The 20,045-nt window shown below is 39.8% G+C and overlaps 1 protein-coding gene and 1 pseudogene across 1 annotated transcript; both read right to left on the reverse strand.

Moving 5' to 3' along the window:
• Nucleotides 1-556: 556 nt before the first annotated feature.
• Nucleotides 557-9,137, reverse strand: LOC122751544 (annotated as a pseudogene).
• Nucleotides 9,138-19,276: 10,139 nt separating this feature from the next.
• LOC122734910 (60S ribosomal protein L23-like) lies at nucleotides 19,277-19,699 on the reverse strand. The gene has a single exon (XM_043976076.1). It carries the CDS (start codon nucleotides 19,697-19,699, stop codon nucleotides 19,277-19,279), a length of 423 nt encoding a protein of 140 aa, XP_043832011.1.
• Nucleotides 19,700-20,045: the final 346 nt, after the last annotated feature.

Here is a 20,045-nt window from a genome sequence, read left to right on the forward strand (position 1 = left end):
CTAGATAAATGTTAGCTATTTTTATTGTAGGGAGAATGTTTCCTGTTATTGGCAAGCAGAGATCCTTCTGTATCAATTAGTGGCCTCCATTTCTATTTGAGTTTGACACCACCGAGCTAGAATATTACTTCAAACAGTTGAAATTCTTATACCTTCAAAATGCTAGTTCAAATAAGGCAGCGTGGAAAAGAGAGGCTAAGAAAATCCCATTATCTTAACCAGTTCCAGCTGAGCCTAGTAATTAAACAAGCAACCTCTTTGGCTAGGTACAACAACAGAGACAGCATGGTGTGTGGAAAGTCTACCATACTAGGACTTTTGATGGGAGGAGGTGGGGAGCAGGGAAGAGAATGAGCTATGCCAATCATTTGTGTGATCTGAGGCAAATTGTTTCTTCTTATGATCTCCAAGCGCTAACGTTCTGTGATCGTGGGATTAAGAGTCCCCTCTTGGGCAGGTAAATTTTTATTCTGGAACTAATGTTTGTTGCTGTTCCAGAAGTCCTGGAAGATTCGGGTTCAAATGGCATCCAGAGCAGGACATGGACTTGGCCCCACTAAATAAACAGCTCTCCTTGCATTGGAGTCAGCTCCCACCGCCAGAGCCAGCTCAGCCGATTCATCATTATTAGATTGCCTTCATCATGCTAATTGACACAGGATGAAAAATGCCTAGACAGGGGAAATAGCGAAAGCTTTTGCCTTCAGCTGGAATAGTCTGCAAATGTGTGTGACTGTTGTAAAGGTTAACTGAGATTGAAAATGGGCCCACTAATATCTTGTAGGGTGAATGTTTCCTGTTATTGGGAAACAGTCCTGATTGGCAGTGGAAGCAGCAAGGAGTGAAAGGGAGAGGAAGATGGAGAGGGCTCTCCAAGCCACGTCTAAGGAAAAAGTTCTGGGAGGAAATGGCTCCAACTACTGAACCGAGATGTTTAGATATCTGGGGGATCCTTGAGCACAGAAGACAGAGAAAGAGAATAAGGGAAGAGAGAAAGGGGAACGACTGTGTGTTATTTCCATGGTCTAGTGATGGTTAGAGCTGTCTAACCTGAGAAAGGTCTTTGATTCAAAACTCAGTGTTTATAATTTTTAAAGTTGGCACTATTTTGGCTATTATAAATATCCAAATTAACTACAAAGGACCTATGAAGGAAGATACTACCTACATCCAGAGAAAGAACTGATAAATAGAAGTATGTATAGAATAATTTTACCTACATATGTATATACACACACAGACACATATATATACATACACACTACACACACACATACTTTTTTTTTTTTTTTTGCGGGCAAGTGACTTAACCCCAATTGCCCCGCAAAAAAAAAAAAAAAAGAAAGAAAACAAAACCAAAACCAAAACCAAATAGGGGCAGCTAGGTGGCACAGGGCATTGAAGTAGGAGCTCAGAAAACCTGGGTTCTAGATCCAGCTCTGTTCCTAATTACCTCTCTAATCTTAGAACCTGGGATTATAGATTTAGAGTTAGAAGACCTTAGAGGTCATCAACTTAATGTGGCACCACTAAAAGAACATGGGCTCTGGAATCAGAACATCTGGGTTCAAATCTCACCTCTAGTAATTGTTGTCCATATGACCTCAGACAAGTGACTAATTTCCCTGGGGCCCAGATTCCTCATCTATAAAACAAGAGGGTTGGACTAGATGACTTCTGAAGTCTTTGCTAGAGCTCTAATCCAGCCAATTCTTATTGTTTGATAGATGAAGAAACTGAAGTTCAGAGAATTTAAGAGACTTGTCCAAGATCACACACATAGTTGAATAATAGAGTCAGGATTTGAACTCAGGTCCTTTGACTCCAAATCACTTTCCGTTAGAAATCTGTTAAGATTTCCATAAGGAACTATTTTCTCCAACAATGACAGTAGACTCTAACATTACTGACATACTTCACAAGGATGTGGAAATATCAGTAAAGAGGACAAGGATAGGAAAACCAGTGAGACTATTCCAGATATACACGGAGAAAGTCCATGCTGGAGGTGGCATTCAACATAATGTCAAAGGTATTATCAAATATACATTATTGCAGGGCAGCTAGGTGGTACAGTGGATTAAAGCACCGGCCCTGGATTCAGGAGGACCTGAGTTCAAATCTGGCCTCAGATACTTGACACTTACTAGCTGTGTGACCCTGGGCAAGTCACTTAACCCTCATTGCCCTGCAGAGAGAGAGAGAGAGAGAGAGAGAGAGAGAGAGAGAGAGAGAGAGAGAGAGAGAGAGAGAGAGAGAGAGAGAGATTATTGATTTTCAAGCTATTTTTTTGTATCAGTTCTCAAGATATCTGAGGAAGACATAGTAAACCACAACTTTGATCCCACTTTGAACCATTTAAGCTCTATGGTCTCAGTGTCTCCCTTTGTAAAATGAGGAGCTGGGTGATCTCTAAAGTTATTTCCAGTAATAAAAATTTATTGATGAGTGTTGCAAAAGATGAGGTTGAGTTTGGAGAGAATAAAGTTGAGAAGAGAGATAATTGAAATCTTTTTTTTTTTGTGGGGCAATGAGGGTTAAGTGACTTGCTCAGGGTCACACAGCTAATAAATGTCAAGTGTCTGAGGCCAGATTTGAACTCAGGTCCTCCTGAATCCAGGGCTGGTGCTTTATCCACTGTGCCACCTAGCTTCCCCCAGATAATTGAAATCTTTAAAATCATAATGGAGATAGAGATGGCGAACTCTACATATTAACCAAATCCTAAAATATCATGACTAAGTGCTCCTTCTTGAGGTAGTTGTTGTTGTTTGTCCTTCCTTCTCAAAAGGGACCATGACATCAAGGTGATGTCATGACTTGCACTGAATTGGATTGTGAGGGAAGGCTATGCAAGGTCACCAACCTCACTCTCTCCTCCAGAGCTATCTGGATCTAGTGGCAAGATATCTATCAGTTTGACTAGAGATGGCCCTGGATGGTTTAAGGCAATTGGGTAGTATGGTACACTGGAAAGAGCATTTCTTGTCGTTGAGTTGTTTTAGTTGTGTCCAACTCTTTGTGACCCATTTTAGGGTTTTCTTGGCAAAGATACTGGAGCAGTTTGCCATTTCCTTCTCCAGTTCATTTTTTTTGGGGGGGGGGCAGGGCAATGGGGGTTAAGTGACTTGCCCAGGGTCACACAACTAGTAAGTGTCAAGTGTCTGAGGCCGGATTTGAACTCAGGTACTCCTGAATCCAGGGCTGGTGCTTTATCCACTGTGCCACCTAGCCGCCTCTTCCAGTTCATTTTATAGATGAGGAAATTGAGGAAAACAGGGTTAAGTGACTTTCCCAGAGTTACACAGCTAGTAAGTAGCTGATGCTGGATTTGAATTTGGGAAGAGGAGTCTTCCTGACTCCAGACTTGGCACTCTATCCACTAGACCACCTAGACCAAAAGACCTAAGATTGAATTCCACCTTTGATGTTTACTACCTTCATCACCTTGGGCAAACCATCTCCCTTTCTATTGGGTATTCTTGAACTCCCTTTGTCTCTGTCTCTTTCACACACACACACACACACACACACACATTTTGCCATCCTCCCCTATGCCCACATTTCATTGAAATGAGTGAACATTAAAACATATATTAATTTTATTTTGAGGGTCTTATTGAGTTATCCATAGAATACCTCTTCATCCTTTGTCATAGATGTTAGTGCATAAATTACAGTTATCTCATGGTGGTCTTTTTTTTTTTTGGTAAATTTTTATGAGTGCTACAATATGAAATTGCCCAATGACCTCATTAGATTGTAAACTCCTTGAGGGCAGGGACTGTCTTTTGCCTCTTTTGGTATCCTCAGCACTTAGTACTTAGTACATAGTAGATGCTTAATAAATGTTTATTGATTGATTTCCCAATGAAATGATACTTTTGGTTGCCCTTGGATACATGCTTAAGCTAACTCTTTCATTTACCTCTCAAAGAGAAGCTATGGACTTCCTTACATTTAACTTCTATTTCTCTTTGTCTTCTGGCAAGGATTTGAAGGCAGTAGTGTGGAAGAAAGATTAGACTTGCTCTGTTTGGCCCTAGAAGGTAGAAACAAGAGCAATGGGGGAAGTTTTGGTTTTGTTTCTGTGAAAAAACTTACTAATGATTAGAATTGTCCAAATGTTTGAGGTTTTCAAACAAAGTAGCTATATGACTACTTTGGGGTTATGTTGTGGTAGGGAAGTGTAGAGTGTGTGTGTGTGTGTGTGTGTGTGTGTGTGTGTGTGTGTGAGAGAGAGAGAGAGAGAGAGAGAGAGAGAGAGAGAGAGAGAGAGAGAGAGAGAGAGAGAGAGAGAGATGGATCCCTTTGGAAGTCCAGTGAAGACTGTAGACCCCTTATCATTAAAATATTTTAAATGCATAAAATAAAATACAGAGTGTTTAAAAAGGAAGTCAATTATATTGAAATGCAGCTATCAAATGTTTTTAAAAGGGACCTCAGGTTTAAGAACTTCTGATTTAGGGAATGGATTGGTTGAGATGGCTGCCAAGGTCCCATTCTACTCTACAATTCTGTGATTCTGGGTTTCCCACAATGCTGAAATCTCACATCCTGACCAAATATTTATATTCTTCTTATATTTGTGTGAAGTCTATGGATGTATGCATATATATGTATCTATGTGTATATATTATATATGCATATGCCATATTTATATGCAAGGGCAAATACATATACAAATGCATACATATACATATGAAACTAAAAGTACTTAGTGGACAAAACTAGCTCTCTAGAAGTAAGTAAAGCCAAAATAAATCTGTCCCTTGAGTGCACTAAATCAAATAACAGTCACAACAGGGGGTCTTAATCTATCAGAATAACAGTTTTCATTCCCCTGGAGCTGAGGCTGTGCCCAGCATTTACAATTTTCTTGTGAGTTCCAAGGATTCTTTCTCTACTCCTCCATCAGTCCCTCATCAACAGCTGGACTGAAGAGCCAGGAATCTCTCTAAGACCCTGTTCCTTATTCAGGCTGTCCTTCACTAATAGGAGAAGGTCAAATAATAATCCTAGGATCCATTATTGTGGGGATTGTAGGAAGCAGAAGCAGGAGCCTTGAACCCTGTTGGAGCAGGCTTATAGGCAGAGACATTCATGGGATAAGTGACATTTTTGGCTCCATAATTTGAGATAGCTGGAGAAGAGTTATCAGCAATTGGCCAGTAACTTGCTGATTGGCTTTCCACCTTATAATTTATAAAACTTTTGAGTTGGAAGAAAACCTAGAGGTATGTGAGATTCTGAAGGTTGATCATTTTAAATAACAATGTTTAATTGAACAGAATGAAAATGAAAGGAAAAAATGTTAACTACTCTTATGATCCTTCTGCCTCCAACCATCTCCTAAAACTCCTCCAGCTTACCCTCCCAGATGTTTGGGGTGCTGGAGGAAAAGCCCTTGCAGGATGATTCTTGATTTTTTGTGACTTTATCTCCTTATAGTACTTCTACTTATTGAGGTCTGTTTCTGACATTTAGAGTTCTGGTGGAAATAGCCCAGGGCATCCCAGATGTCCATTTTTACCAAGATTCAACCCATATAAAATATTAGGAACAAGAAGAAAAGAAATCTTTGCACCATGACTGGCACAATCATATTGGTACAGATGAACAGGGACCCTTTTGCTCATATAATCTTAGAACTGGGTCCTTTAAAAAGTATTATATGCATATGTTACACATATGTGTTTGTAGGGGATATAGAGAGGATGCATTATAAAACAGACAATCCATTGAAATGGTAGGGTGGATGGTGAGTCTATTACCTTAGCCATGCAGAGACTGTTTATGACTAATAAAGTAAGTTACAACTCACTTAGCAATAGTCTGTTAGCAAAAGCCTGGTCTGGACATTGGGATTCCTGACTTCTAGCCCAAGCTAGTTCTGTGATCTTGAGAAAGACATGTAGTGACTTTATGCCTCAACTGGTTTCTGTTTTTGACTTTTCAATGCAACTTTATTTTCATAATCCAAAAAGTATACAGAACAGTTATCAACTATAAAGTAACACAAGACTGCTTGCCAGGAATCTGGATGTATCAGATTCTGTATCACAATTCAAGATTTTTTTTTTCTTTAGGGAGTATCATCACCAGGAAGGAATATTCAGAGGAGGGAAATGATCCTACACTAAAATCAAAAGGGATACTATCTTCTAAGAAATAAAACAATTCTTCTATACTTCCCTGAGCTTGGATCAGCTTAACCTGAATCTGGGTCAAAGGATGCTTGTCTAAATCTTCAAACCTATTACTTAGGAAGAAGGTGGTATGAAGCTCCTGCATATCATAAGAGGCTGTTTAGAGCTTGTTTTATAGGCTGCTTATGAAATCTTGGACATTAGGCATGAGGTCCATGAAGGCTGACTGTAATTCCTTCCTTCCTTCCTGGGGCAATGAGCGTTAAGTGACTTGCCCAGGGTCACACAGTTAGTAAGTGTAAAGTGTCTGAGACCAGATTTGAACTCAGGTCCTCCTGAATCTAGGACCAGTGCTTTATCCACTGTGCCACCTAGCTGCCCTCAGGCTGACTGTAATTTCAAGGTAATCCTTTGGGACATGCCCAGAGTCTTTGTTTCCAGGAGCTGTGTATCATCATCTGAATTTTCAGACTGTCTCCTATTCCACTTGATCTACAGCTCAAATAGTACCTTATGGTAATTCTGCCCATCCTGGGAAGCTTGCTTGCTTTGATAAGTCAATTCAATAGCTTCATAGAGCTGGTACACAAGTTTTCTGATGCTGTTCTTGATATGTGATGTTTTCTATAGCATTCTTATATGCCAGGGGCTGAAGGTTGCTTCACAGAGAACTTAGTGATGGGAAATAGCCTACATTTTTTGAAGAATCTTCTCTAAAATAATCATCTTCTTCTGGACCTTCATGAATATTAGCTACGTCAGGTGAGATTGGGAGGTATTTGTCTATAGTCACTTTTTTTTTTTTTTTTTGGTGAGGCAATTGGGGTTAAGTGACTTGCCCAGGGTCACACAGCTAGTAAGTGTTAAGTGTCTGAGGCTGGATTTGAAATCAGGTCCTCTTGACTCCAGGGCCGGTGCTCTATCCATTGCGCCACCTAGATGCCCTTATAGTCACTTTTAATTCTTCTAGTGTTCGTTTCTCCTCTTGGGTTTCAGATAAGATTTTCTCTTCAGACACAGATCTTGTGGTAACACCACTGATGCTTGTTGATGCCAGCAGTTACTAGATAGTATAGCTCAGTTGGGAAGCTAGGTGGCACAGTGGATAGAGTGACACACAATGGTAGTAAGTACTATATAAATTGTCATTGTTGTTGTCATCACCCCATCTGGAAAAATGGGAAGACCTGTTCCTGCCTGACCTTGTTAAAGGGTTGTTAGAGATGACTAAAAAAGAAATCATAGTTAGAAGTGCAAAACTAAAAATGACAATACAATAGAATTAGGAAGAAAGGATTATGAGTAAATGAAGGCAAATTATGGGAAAGATTGGCTGATTTTTGTCCTGGGACATTATCTTCTATTTCTTAGTGTGCTCCCTTGGATATTGACTTTAATGGAAACTGGATAGAAATTAGATTAAATATGAAGAAACCACTTTTTGTTGCTTTTAAAACCTTTTAATGTTTTACTTAAATGGTTCTGTTCTGGTAAACTTTGGATTTGTAACTCTTGTGAGCTTAAAGAAAGTAGTCCATAGCAGAAAGCCAGAGGTCTTCTGAGTGATGGAAACCACTGTAGTTAAATAAATTAGTTAACACCTACCAGCTGGCAATCCTTATGGAAAGGGAAAGAGTTGAGAAAAGAAAATTATTCCCCTAATTTGAGAGGAGAAAATTATTTCCTTTGGATGGGAAAAGACAGGCTCAGTGATTAACAATCATAGAACCATAGAAACTTTATTTTTCCTTCTTTACTACCCCCTAAAAGTGAATGCCAGAGAATCCAAGGGAAAGCAGCAAGGCTCTTTTACCCCATCAATGTTTTTCACATAATAGGAACTTCATAAATACAAATGTTTGTGGATTGAGCATGCTAGAAGGACTACATAAGACCCTTTTTCTCAAACCCTGGAAGGTTGGAACTCTGGGTTGAGAGTCAACTAATTCTACTCAAGATGAGGAAGAAAACTAAATTGGACTATAGAGTGCTTGATAGTAGTTAGGGACTAGGAAGAAAATTACTTAGATACATCTCGGTGCATTTCCTTAAATTTTGCTCTAACTATACAACCTATGTAAATATGATACTAGGAACAATATTCAATGGTTAGAATTATGCTTTTCGTCCCGCAAAATGTAAAAGTTCTAGTACGGTGTAACAGTTACATACAATGATTTCCTTTTAGGGAGTAAATTAGAGGTATAAACATCTCATTCCGAACTATTTTTAAAAACAATATGTTGGTTTTCTGAAAACGAAGAACATTGAATATACTATTTAAGATTGATTAAATATAAAGAGAAATTATTTTTAAAACAAGGACAAAAGACAGTTTGCTTTAGGATCTGTGCTTCAAAACAAATTATCTATTCCAGAGAATTTCTAACCACTTTATTCCTAAACCTCACTATGTATCCTGGGTCTTCTGTTCTGTGGCCTCCCACCCACCCCCAGTTATGCATTATGCATCCCTAGGTGGGGCAGTGCATAGAGTGCTAGACCTCTAGTCAGGAAGGCTCTTGTTTCTGAATTCAAAACTGACCTCAGACACTTACTGGCTGTGTGACCTTGGGCAAGTTACTTAACTCCAAATGTCTTAAACATCCTAGGCCATCTCTAGTCCTACTGTTGTATATCTTGCTACTGGACCCAGATGGCTCTGGAGGAGTGAGGTAGGTGACTTTGTACAACCCTCCCTCACTTAAATCTAATTCATTGCAAGTAATGACATTGTCATGTTCCTCTTTGATAATGAAGCACAAACAACAACAATCTTTCCAACTTTCTTACTAGCTTACTATCCTTAATTGTGGGGCAATGAGGATTAAGTGACTTGCTCAGGGTCACACAGCTAGTGAGTGTCAAGTGTCTGAGTCTGGATTTGAACTCAGGCCCTCCTGAATCCAGGGCTGGTGCTTTATCCACTGTACCACCTAGCTGCCCCCTATCTTACTATTCTTACATATCTATCTTGTTCCTAGCCATGTTCTCTTTGATCCAGTAGCATTGGCCTGCTGCCTGCTCCATGAAGAAGACCTTCTATCTCTCTGCTCCAGGCATTTTGTCTGGCTGTCCCCCATGCCTGAAATGTTCTCCCTCCTCTGCTCTGATTACTGACTTCCTTTAAGTTCCAACTAAAATCCCCCCTTCTATAGAAAACCTTCCCTAATCCCTATTAACTCCAATAAGCATTATGCAATTATTATGCAATAAGCATCCCTCTGTTAATCATTTCCTATTTATCCTGCATATAGCTTGCTTTGTGTATATGTTTGCATATTATCTCTTCTATTAAGTTGTAAATTCCTTTTGGGTAGGGACTCTGTGTGTGTGTGTGTGGGGGGGCAATTGGGGTTAAGTGACTTGTCCAGGGTTACACAGCTAGTGTCAAGTGTCTGAGACTGGATTTGAACTCAGGTCTTCCTGAATCCAGGGCCAATGCTCTATCCACTGTGCCACCTAGCTGCCCCTAGGGACTGTCTTTTACCACAATGCCTAGCACAAAGTAGATTCTTAATATGTATTTAGTGATTGATTGATTGGCCCAGTTGGAAGCAACCTCATTGTCCTTTTCCTGCAAGGTACAGGAGTAGTATGTTTTGCTCTCTTTCAATATTAGCTATTCAACTGGATGAAACAACAGTGGAGAAAGTGTGACTTTAAAAAGTTACCCATATGTAGAATTATGTTTTAATGAGAATGAGTTTTATTTTGTAACTAAATGGGAAAGGGCACCTACAATAAAGCACTACCTAGTGGTAATTTATCTTAATTATAGGTAAAGTAAGTGTGTGTGTGTGTGTGTGTGTGTGTGTGTGTGTGTGTGTGTGTGTGTGTGTGTAAAATGAAATAATTAGCCTTTTGATCGTCTCTGGCCTTGCAAACCCCAAACTATAAAGTTCATCTCCTGACTGTGCTTTCTTATTGGCTTCCCCTCCGGTCAAGAAAGCTCTTCCTCCTTACCTCTACCTCCTGGCTTTGCTGACTTCCTTCAAGTCTCAAGCCTTACCTTCTTTCTATAAGAAGCCTTTCTCAGTCTCCCTATCCTCCCTTCCATCACTTAGTATGCTCCCTCCGAGTTTGCCTTCAACTTATCCCATATGTTTTTCATATGTACTTTGTTTTCCTGCCATCTCCTCTATTAGGATGAGAGTTTCTTAAAGGCAGAGACTGATTTTTGCCTTTCTTTGTATCCCCAACACTGTGCCTGACACAGTGCTTAACAAATGCTTGTTAATGACATGATTTGATGGCAAATAGAACATGACTTTGAGCTAGAAAAGATTTAGGTTAAGAACACTGACTACACTGGGCCTTGGTTTAAAGTGGCCCCCTAGTCCCATCTTGGCTGTTGTAGTGAGTGGGCGGGCAGCATTTTTCTACTCTAAATAACTCCAACCATCTTCTTAGCTAATTCTTACTTGTCCTTTCTTCCTTCATGGAAGGGAAGATAGAGAGGCATCCTTCTATGGAAGAGCATGCTTTGATCAGTTGGGCAGATGAGGGCCACGTTATTTGATGGCTCATTGAAAGGACAAAAATAACAAATCATCTACCATCCTCCTAATCCCAACAAAACTTTAGTTCTTCAGAATGAATGCATCATTAGAGTTATTTTTTTTTCTTGCTTCACACAGATTTGATTCCTGAAAGGTACCTACAATTCAACTCTGGCTATCATTTCTGAGAATAATTAAAACCTTTCCCACAACTCTCCACATCCTGTAAAATACCCCAAAATTGTAGTTTGGCAGTTTGCAGAGAAATCCAGGCAGCAAATAGCCAATTGCATTTTCCCTTTCAGATAATGAACAGATCAGAAGCCCACAAGGAAGGGGGGTAATTGACATTCTAGGGTGGTGTGTGCCATACTTTAATTGTTCACCAGAGGGCAGCAAAGCTGATGTAGTCATTAAGTGCTACTTCTCATGGGTGGAGCCAGACTCCTGTCATCATATCCAGGAATCCCAGAGGCAGGAAACCAGGACTAAGTTAGATCCATGATAAGAAGGAATTTGGGTTGAAATAGTTAAAGTAATGCTGGTTGAAGGTTGCAAATATATCAGAGTTGTTGGTTTAGAATATTTTCCTTAAAAAAAAAATAGGGGGCAGCTAGGTGGCACAGTAGATAAAGCACTGGCCCTGGCTTCAGGAGGACTTGAGTTCAAATCCAGCCACGGACACTTGACACTTACTAGTTGTGTGACCCTGGGCAAGTCACTTAACCCTCATTGCCCTGCCAAAAAAAGAATATTTTCCTTGTGGGACATCTTCCCATATTCTGTTTTGGGAAGTTTCTTGTTGGATGCTAGCTGGAGCTGCAAGAATGATAAGATTTATGCCTTTAAGTGTCATCCAGATGACAAAGTGAATAAACTGCTGGGCTCAGAGTCAAGAAGACCTCAGTTCAAATCCAGCCTCAAATACCTACTAGATGATCACTCATTTCCTCATCTTTAAAATGGAAATAATAATAGCATTTGCCTCCCAGGATTGAAGTGGGAATAAAATGAGGTAACATATACATGGCATTTTATAAACCTTAAAGTGCCATATAAGGTTAGATATGTTGTGAAAATGTGTGAGATGCTTATAACTGTTTGAAAGTTTTCTATTAGTTGTAGACTCGTTGAAGGTAGGCACTATGCCCTTTTTTTCTCCTTTGAATTCCCAGTGCCTAACATAGTACCTTGAACAGTGTAGAAACAATAAATGTTTCCTGAATTAATAAATTAACCATTTAGTTAACTAACTAGTTAAACAGTTGATTAGTAACTGAATTAAAGAATGAGTGCTTGCTTAGCTCAGTTAGATAATGAGGCCAAAGTCATAAATGTGATTCTTACATGCACTGGTTAGCTTTGTTTCTTCCCATAACAACAGACTATGCTGTCAACCCCTCATTCTCAACCTTGGCCAGTTAGCTTCCAAATCATTGCCTTTCAACAATTAACTCTTCATCTCTGTTTTACATGACTCTCAGACTAGATTGCCTTTGTAGGCAGAGATTGTGCATTAGACTTCTGTGTCCCACAGAATTTAGCCCAAGGTCTTGTATATAGCAGGGGCCAGAGTCTGAAGAAGGGGTAGGCAACATAGGTGAAATGCACGTGTATGAATGTAAAGAAGAACATTTTAAATGGATTGGTTGGTTCATTGATTTGTAGATTGGCTTCATTTAAAAATCTATCCCTCCCATCTCAGAGTCTTATTAGCTATGTAAGCCTGGCAAGTCACTTTACTTTTCTTGATCTAAGTTTCCTCATTTTTCAAATGAGGGGGATTGGATTTGATGCCCTCTAAAATACTGTTCTATCTCTAAAACCTATGATCTCTACCTAAGCAGCCCTTGTAACAAGGAGTTAAAAAAGAAGAGAGCAAAGGGAAAAAAAGCAGTTCTTCAAAATCAAACAAATAGATTAACTGAGTCTGACCTTTGATGTAATCTTTTATACCCACAATCCTCTTTTTTTCCAAGGAAAGGAGAGAATGGCATTTTCCCATAAACATGGGGTGGACAGTAATATACAGGAAGTGCAATTTTCAAGAGCAGAATGAGAGGGTCATGTTGAAATCTTGCATCAGGTACAGCAATACCTTGGCCTGGCTCACTAAAGGAACCAGTCAATACTTGTTGAATGAGTGATGGAATCACTATGAGGGCTAGACAATGGAAGAGTATGGATGACTCCAGGCCAATCCATCCTCACTAAAGGAATAACAATTTAAAGTCAGTGAAGTGTGTATATTGTGGATAAGGTTTTATAGTGCTGTCCCATGTATGAAAGAGAATGCATTATGGTATTTGTGATATTTCTCTCAAATGCTAGCCATGTTACCCCAAACTCAGGACATGGAAAAGCTGCAGATTGCTGTGTGCCCTAACACAACTTCTTTTGGAAAGTAATAATCAACTCTCAACTTCATCATGCTAATGGAGAATATTGGCACAAAAAATTTAACTCAGAAGGAGTTAATCGTCTGTGGAAATGGTGGAGGAGGCACCAGGACAGGCATAGATAGAGAAAGAAGGAAATCATCATGGATCTAGTTGGGTGGATGTGAAAAAATGTAGGAGAATATAAATATGTGAGAGATATGAGGATAAGTGTGGTTAATATGCCACATACACAGATAATTGGGAATTGTCTGCATACTTTCAGATACATGAGCAGCCATCATTTTATCGCCAATGTGTTCTCCCTAGTCTTTGTCTCTTTGTCTCTCTCACAGCTATCATTAGTTTTGATGTAATCACTCCTCTCTTAATGATATCCTATAGATTTCTTACCCACCCACCTATATACAGACTTCTGTCTCATTCCCTTCACTTATGGTTGTCCTGAAGCTACCTTCCCAAACCCAATATGGTACTTCTGAATTTAATTATCTGTGTCAATCTGCCTTTCCATTTCATACATATTTATATACACATATTGTAGTTTGAGGGGATGGCAGAAACATTTGAATGTATTTTTTTAAATGATAGGGAGTTCTGGGTCTATTTGTAGGCAGTAGGGTAAGAACTTTTGAATAAGGAGAGATTGAAAATGAGGGAGACAGAAGGATCTATGAATTGTGGCTGAAAAAATACATCCCTTAGTGATCACTCTCTGGCAATGAGCCTCTCTAGACTTAACTAGGTCTTAAGACAACATTTTGTATGCAGGAGAATTGTGAGTATCTAAAGATAGAATGAAGAGGAGGGGATAATGGGGCAATCTTGTTAGGGTGTGGGAGATACATGAGTTGATGCCCTCAAGGTCACATAGTAATAGCTAGTAGTTGTATGGCACTTTATAAACATCTATTTTACCCTCAAAAAAATCCTGGGAGATAGGTGATGTTATTCCCAGTTTACAGTTAAGGAAACTGAGATATGCAAAGGTTAAGTGACTTGGTCAGGGTCACACAGCTAGTAAGTGTCAGAGGTTATAATGGAAGTTAAGTTTTGCTGACTCCAGATCCAGCAATCTATACCCCCAACTGCCTGTCATAGGTAGAGAACTTGACCTTAATAAGGAGAAAGTTCTTTCTTGCGGTTAAGAATAAAGGACGTTAAGAATGGGGTGGGGACTTGATGTTGAAAGGACATGAGGTACAGTTAGGGAAAAAAGGGGACTCCTGATGGGTGGGTTCAGGTGGCTTTTTTTTTTTTTTGGCAGAGCATGAGGCAAGGTTTCCTACTGATACGAAGAATGGGATAATGTAGATGGTTTGAACAGAAAAGAGAATATTTGGTTTTTAAATATACATATATATGTGTATGTGTATATGTATATATACATATAATTTCATTAAATTACATGTAAATTTTTTAAACATTCATTTAAAAATATTTAGCTCCAAATTCTCTCCCTCCCTCCTTCCTTTCCCCCACTTCTTGAGAAAGCAAGCAATGTAATACTGATTGCACGTGTAAAGTCATGCAAAATATTTCTATATTAGCCATATTGCAAAGGAAAACAGACATACACAAACAAGAAAAATAAAGAAAGTTTATAAAAAAGTGTTTTCATCAGTGAAAGAAGAGAATATTTGGAGCAGACACTGTGGATTACAATAGGTAGTCAATAAAAGAAGATGAAAACAAATGCCCTGCTGCAGTGAGGATGTAGTTAAGATTAGAGAATGTAGCTGGGGGTATGATAGGACTAATATATGTGAGCGTTTCCTTGATAGAACTTCTTTTCCCCAACCCTCAACATGGGAAGGCTCAGATCCCTCTTCCTTCCATGATCTTTAGGAATTTATTTTCTCTAAAAGGAGACAAAATTGTCCTCAGGGCCTGATTGACCCTAGCTTCCCCAGTGCAGCTTCCTGGTAACCTAAAGACTTGAAAAGTCCCAGCCATGGGCAGTTGGAGCCCCTTGGACTTGGTGGATTTTTGAAGACTCTTGAAGTCAGCACGTCATTCACCATATCATGCCCTGATAATCAGACACATTTCCATATGGGGCAAAAGGCCACTGTACCCTTACTGTATATCCTTGCTATGTTGTTGTTTAGTTGTTTCAATTGTATCCAACTCTTTGTGACTCCCTTTGGGGTTTTCTTGGTAGGGGTACTGAAGTGGTTTGCCATTTCCTTCTCCAGCTCATTTTACATAGTATGAAAATATTTTTGAATTGACTAACTTAATTTGGGGGGCTAATCTGACTGGAGGACTAATCTGGGGACTTTTGACTATTTGGCTATCTGACTTCCTTAATTTAATATGGGCCGTTTATAAAGTTCCACCACACTGCTCCCAAACTGATAGACAAGATTAAGAAGGCTCTTAACTAAATAATAAAAGCAAAGTTTATTTATGAGATACTATTTCAAATTAGGAATACAGGGAAATAAAGTGTACAACCTGACTGCTTTCCTGCGGTCTCTTTCCACTGCGTCTCTTTCTCAAGCCTGCTACTCTTTGAACTTCTTGAATACGATAAAGGCCTTAGCCACCTCCGGCCTCAGGGCACGTTACACTTTCCCTGGTTTGTATTAAGGCCTGTAACCTTGTCAGACCCGTCTCTCCTTTTCCTAACCGAACTCTCCTCCATCCTTGTCCGGGCTCCCCTCTTGTCTCTCTAGTCCGTCCTCTAGTCAGCCCCGCTCCTGTCTCACTCCCAGGTCTATATATACCTTTTCTTCTCTCCACTCAGATCTCGGGGCTTCCTTCGCCCCCACAGACCAAGCTCATCCACCAGCCAGGGCTGAGGCTGGTGGGGGCAGGGTGCGCTCCAAGTTTCACGTGCCTCAGCACAGGCTATCCGGGATCTTTCAGATAGCTCCGCTCAGGTCAGAGGGAGCTGGGGGCTTTCCCCCCCCCCCCACCTGTCTGAGCTGGCGTCTCGTATAGCCCACGGGGCTTTTTCGCTCAGCTGAAGCTGAGGAGGAGGGGGAGAGACCCTGAGGGCCTAAGGCTTTCTAATCTCAGCCTAAAGGTAGGGTCCCCAAATCAAAATAAATTTCCACAATAGAAGGAAACTGAGGCAAACTGGGTGAAATGACTTGCCCACGGTCACCCAGCTAGTAAGTGTCTGAGGCTGGATCTGAATTCAGCTCTTCCTGACTCCATCTACCACACCACCTAGCTGCCCCATAACTTGCTATGTTAAAGGCAAAGTAAATCTCCTTTTGTTAACTGTTCAATAACTTGCAAGTACCTCATTTCATCCCAACACTTAACTTGAACTAAGAGAGTACTGTTGTTAGATTCGCCTCTGTCAAAGGAGAATCTGGAGTTGGGAATTGGGAAAAGAATGTATTAATTAACATGTCAAAGTTTCAAAGGCAGGAAAGTGATCCCAGAGCAGGGATAATAGAATGAGAAACAACACATTATGCAAAAAGTTGTCTTGAATGTATGAAAATGACATAGATATGAGGATTTTCATTTCTCCAAGCCTCAGTTGGCTTCATTTGTAAAATGAGGAGCTTGGATAAGATAGTCCTTTCTTCCATCTATTTGGTCTGTGACTGATAAGGGTGCACCCTTATCAATTTTTGTGCAGCCAAAGAACTGGTGGATAAGGAGGGATTTGCAAATCAATATTTGGGCATAGGTAGGCAATTACAGGGTCATAGAATAATTGTGGAAGCCCAGGTTTGTCCATCTTTGGGTAGAGAGCATTTAAAGATCTCTGGATATCTCTGGCCAATCATCCAAGTCCAGTACCTTCCTGGACTTCCATTCTTGGTTCTCTGACAAGTCTATTGTTTCTCTGGTTCTTCCTGGCTTCCATTCCAACCAAAGTTAAAAATTCTTTCAAGTTTGACTATCCAATGAGGAAATAAGTTACTCTGTGGTATTCCATTTCTAATCCCTAGTTCAGTCATATTCATCCTAGGACCTAGTTTGTAAGATCATAGATTTAGAGTTGCAAAGGTCTGCAGAGACCATCTAGTCTAATCCCTTTATTTTACAGATGAAGAAACTGAGACTGGGAGAGATGTGCCCAGGGTCATACAGCTAGTAAGTGTCTAAGGCAGGATTCAAACCCAGGTCTTCCTGACTCCAAGTCCAGTGCTCTACACCATGTTCCTGGAGTACCTAGTATCATTCTCATTCTTTTTGAACCAATGGAGGTAAACAACCACATTGAAAGAGCCACACGGAGAATTTACATTTTTCTTTGGAATAAAGCAGTAAAGTGGGGGCAGCTAGGTGGTGCAGTGAATAAAGCACCGGTCCTGGATTCAGGAGTACCTGAGTTCAAATCCGGCCTCAGACACTTGACACATACTAGCTGTGTGTCACTTGACCCCCATTGCCCCGAAAAAAAAATAAAGCAGTAAAGTTGGGGACCAAAAGAGGAAGATGAATTAAAAGACGAATGATTTTTTCTTCTCTTTCTCTTTTTCTCATCACATCAGACTTCCGGGTGTATTGGATAGTCTCTGAAGAAGAGGACTCTTTATTAACAGTAGTTTGGTATTTGCATTTCTATTTTAATAATGTTATAGGTTTATAGTATTTTTTTCCCTGAATCTTTAGGCATTATAATTTGGGTACTATTTTTATATAATGAGGCAATTTTAAACCAAGAACAGATTCAATTGTCTTTCAGCATATATCATTGTTTATCTTAATTAATGCTAAAATATTCTTAGGGGGAAAAACACATACTACTTAGTATTATACAAGGAAACTTAGCATTAATTTTTGCCTGCCTTCTTGTCTGGCATATCAATTTATAAAGGTTTTAGCATCCTGTTATTTCAGCCAACAACAACACACACTTTTATACAAGCACCCACCTAAGCAGATTAAAGGGCAGGCTTATAAATAACAGGTTTGGGGTTAGCATCAGCAAATTGGGCTTTTAGCAAGTTGGAACTCCCTGATTGCTGTGACCATTTTTACAGAGAAGGAGACAAAAACATGACTTTAAGCAGGGCTTGCTTCTTGTCGATTGGTTTGAAGTTTTATTTTACTATGGAGTCTTCCCTAAGTATTGAGCCATGCGTGGCAACAACTCTGGTTTTTAATTACTATTTTCCCTTTAAGATGGCATGTCCTGTACTAGCAAGCTTAGCTTAAAGGACCTGCCACCAAGGTGTAAGTTCAGAAGTTAAATGTGTCAAAATTGTCCATCAGTTGTTAGCTTGCTCTCGGATTGGTTTTTTTTTTTTTAAATCTTTTCCCATCATTCCATGGTTTGTTCTGATGATTCTTTGGTTTTGCCTCCTGTTTTAGACTCCAGTTCCTGTGTGATTGATTTCAGCTTGACCTCTCCCAACTCTCCCATTTCTACTTTCCACTCTCATGTGATGCATTTGTTCTTCGGTCCTTTTACAAGGTGACATTTGACATCCAACCTGTTCTACACATCACTTCTGAGCCCTAGAAATGCCTAGCTGCCCTGATACCCTGGCAGCCCAATGACTGCTCCTTTCTCTGTCTGCTAGACATTGGCAACAGAGATATGACAATGGTCAACTCTTTTCAACATTATACATGAAATATGGAGACAATAGGGCCCCCTATGGTTATGGATCTGGAAACGTGTTTAGAGATCATTTTGCCCAACACTTTCAGTAAAGGATATGATAGAAAAGTTCAAGCAAGCTCTGATAGAGTTTACCAAGATAGAGAAAAAAAATTCAAGTATAAATGACTGAATGAATAGAAAAAAACATTTAGCTAGTAGTTGCTATTTGTAAAAAAATATGCTAAGTGCTGAGGATATAAAGAAAAAAGTAAGACAATCCCTGTTCTTAAAAAGCCTACTTTCTAATGGGAGAGAAAACTTAGGGAAATAAAATATGACAGATTTAAGCAAATTAAATTGGAAACAATGTATAAGAACTTAGCTAAGTTTGGAGAGGCTTCTTACCCGGAGGTGATCATTTGATGGTTTTTTTTTTTTGTTTGTTTGTTTTTTGCAGGGCAATGGGGGTTAAGTGACTTTCCCAGGGTCACACAGCTAGTAAGCATTAAGTGTCTGAAGTCTCATTTGAACTCAGATCCTTCTGAATCCAGGGCCGGTGCTTTATCCACTGCGCCATCTAGCTGTTCCGATGATGTATTTCTTTCAGCCATAATTCATGCATTACCTCCTTTCCCCCTTATTATTATTATTATTATTTTTGGCATTTTCATGAGGTGATTTTACAAGTGGGCTTTAGGAGAATCAAGCAATGCTTCCAGAATTAGATGCAATCCTGGGCCACAAGTCACCACACTCCTTAGCAACAGGTCCTGTGATGGCTGAACCTTTCATCTCGCCTTTATTGTTTACTATAACCCCTGCATTGTCTTCAAAGTATAGGAACACACCATCTTTTCTCTGATATGACTTCCGTTGCCTTATTACCACTGCTGGATGAACCTTCTTCCGGAGCTCTGGTTTCCCCTTTTTGACTGTGGCCATTACCATGTCAACCACACCAGCTGTAGGAAGCCTGTTCAATCTTCCCTTAATTCCCTTCACAGAGATGATGTACAGGTTCTTGGCACCTGTATTATCAGCACAATTGATAACAGCTTCCACTGGGAGACCCAATGAAATTCGGAACTTGGCTCCAGAAGACCTACCGCGTCCTTGCTTAGACATCTTGGCTCCCGGAAAAGACGAAAGCTCCCTCTTATTTTTAATCTTTCCTTGCAGCCTATAATATTGCAGCCCAAATATTCCTGATTATTAAAAAAAAAAACAAAAACCTTTACTTGTCCCTGACACCCTTTTAAGATGCCATCAATCTTCTATGCAGACAATTCCCAAATATGTAGATGCAGCATTTTCATCTCTGCTGAGGCTTAGCGACTTGCTCAGGGTCACAGCTATTAAGTGTCTGAGGCTGTATTTGAACTCAAGTCTTCCTTACTCCCAGTGTTCTAGTCACTGTACCTTCTACCTGGACAATCAGAAAGACTTTTTGCAAGGCCCCAAAGAAACTCTG

Source organism: Dromiciops gliroides, chromosome 1 (assembly GCF_019393635.1).
Source record: "Dromiciops gliroides isolate mDroGli1 chromosome 1, mDroGli1.pri, whole genome shotgun sequence".
NCBI classification, from domain to species: domain Eukaryota; kingdom Metazoa; phylum Chordata; class Mammalia; order Microbiotheria; family Microbiotheriidae; genus Dromiciops; species Dromiciops gliroides.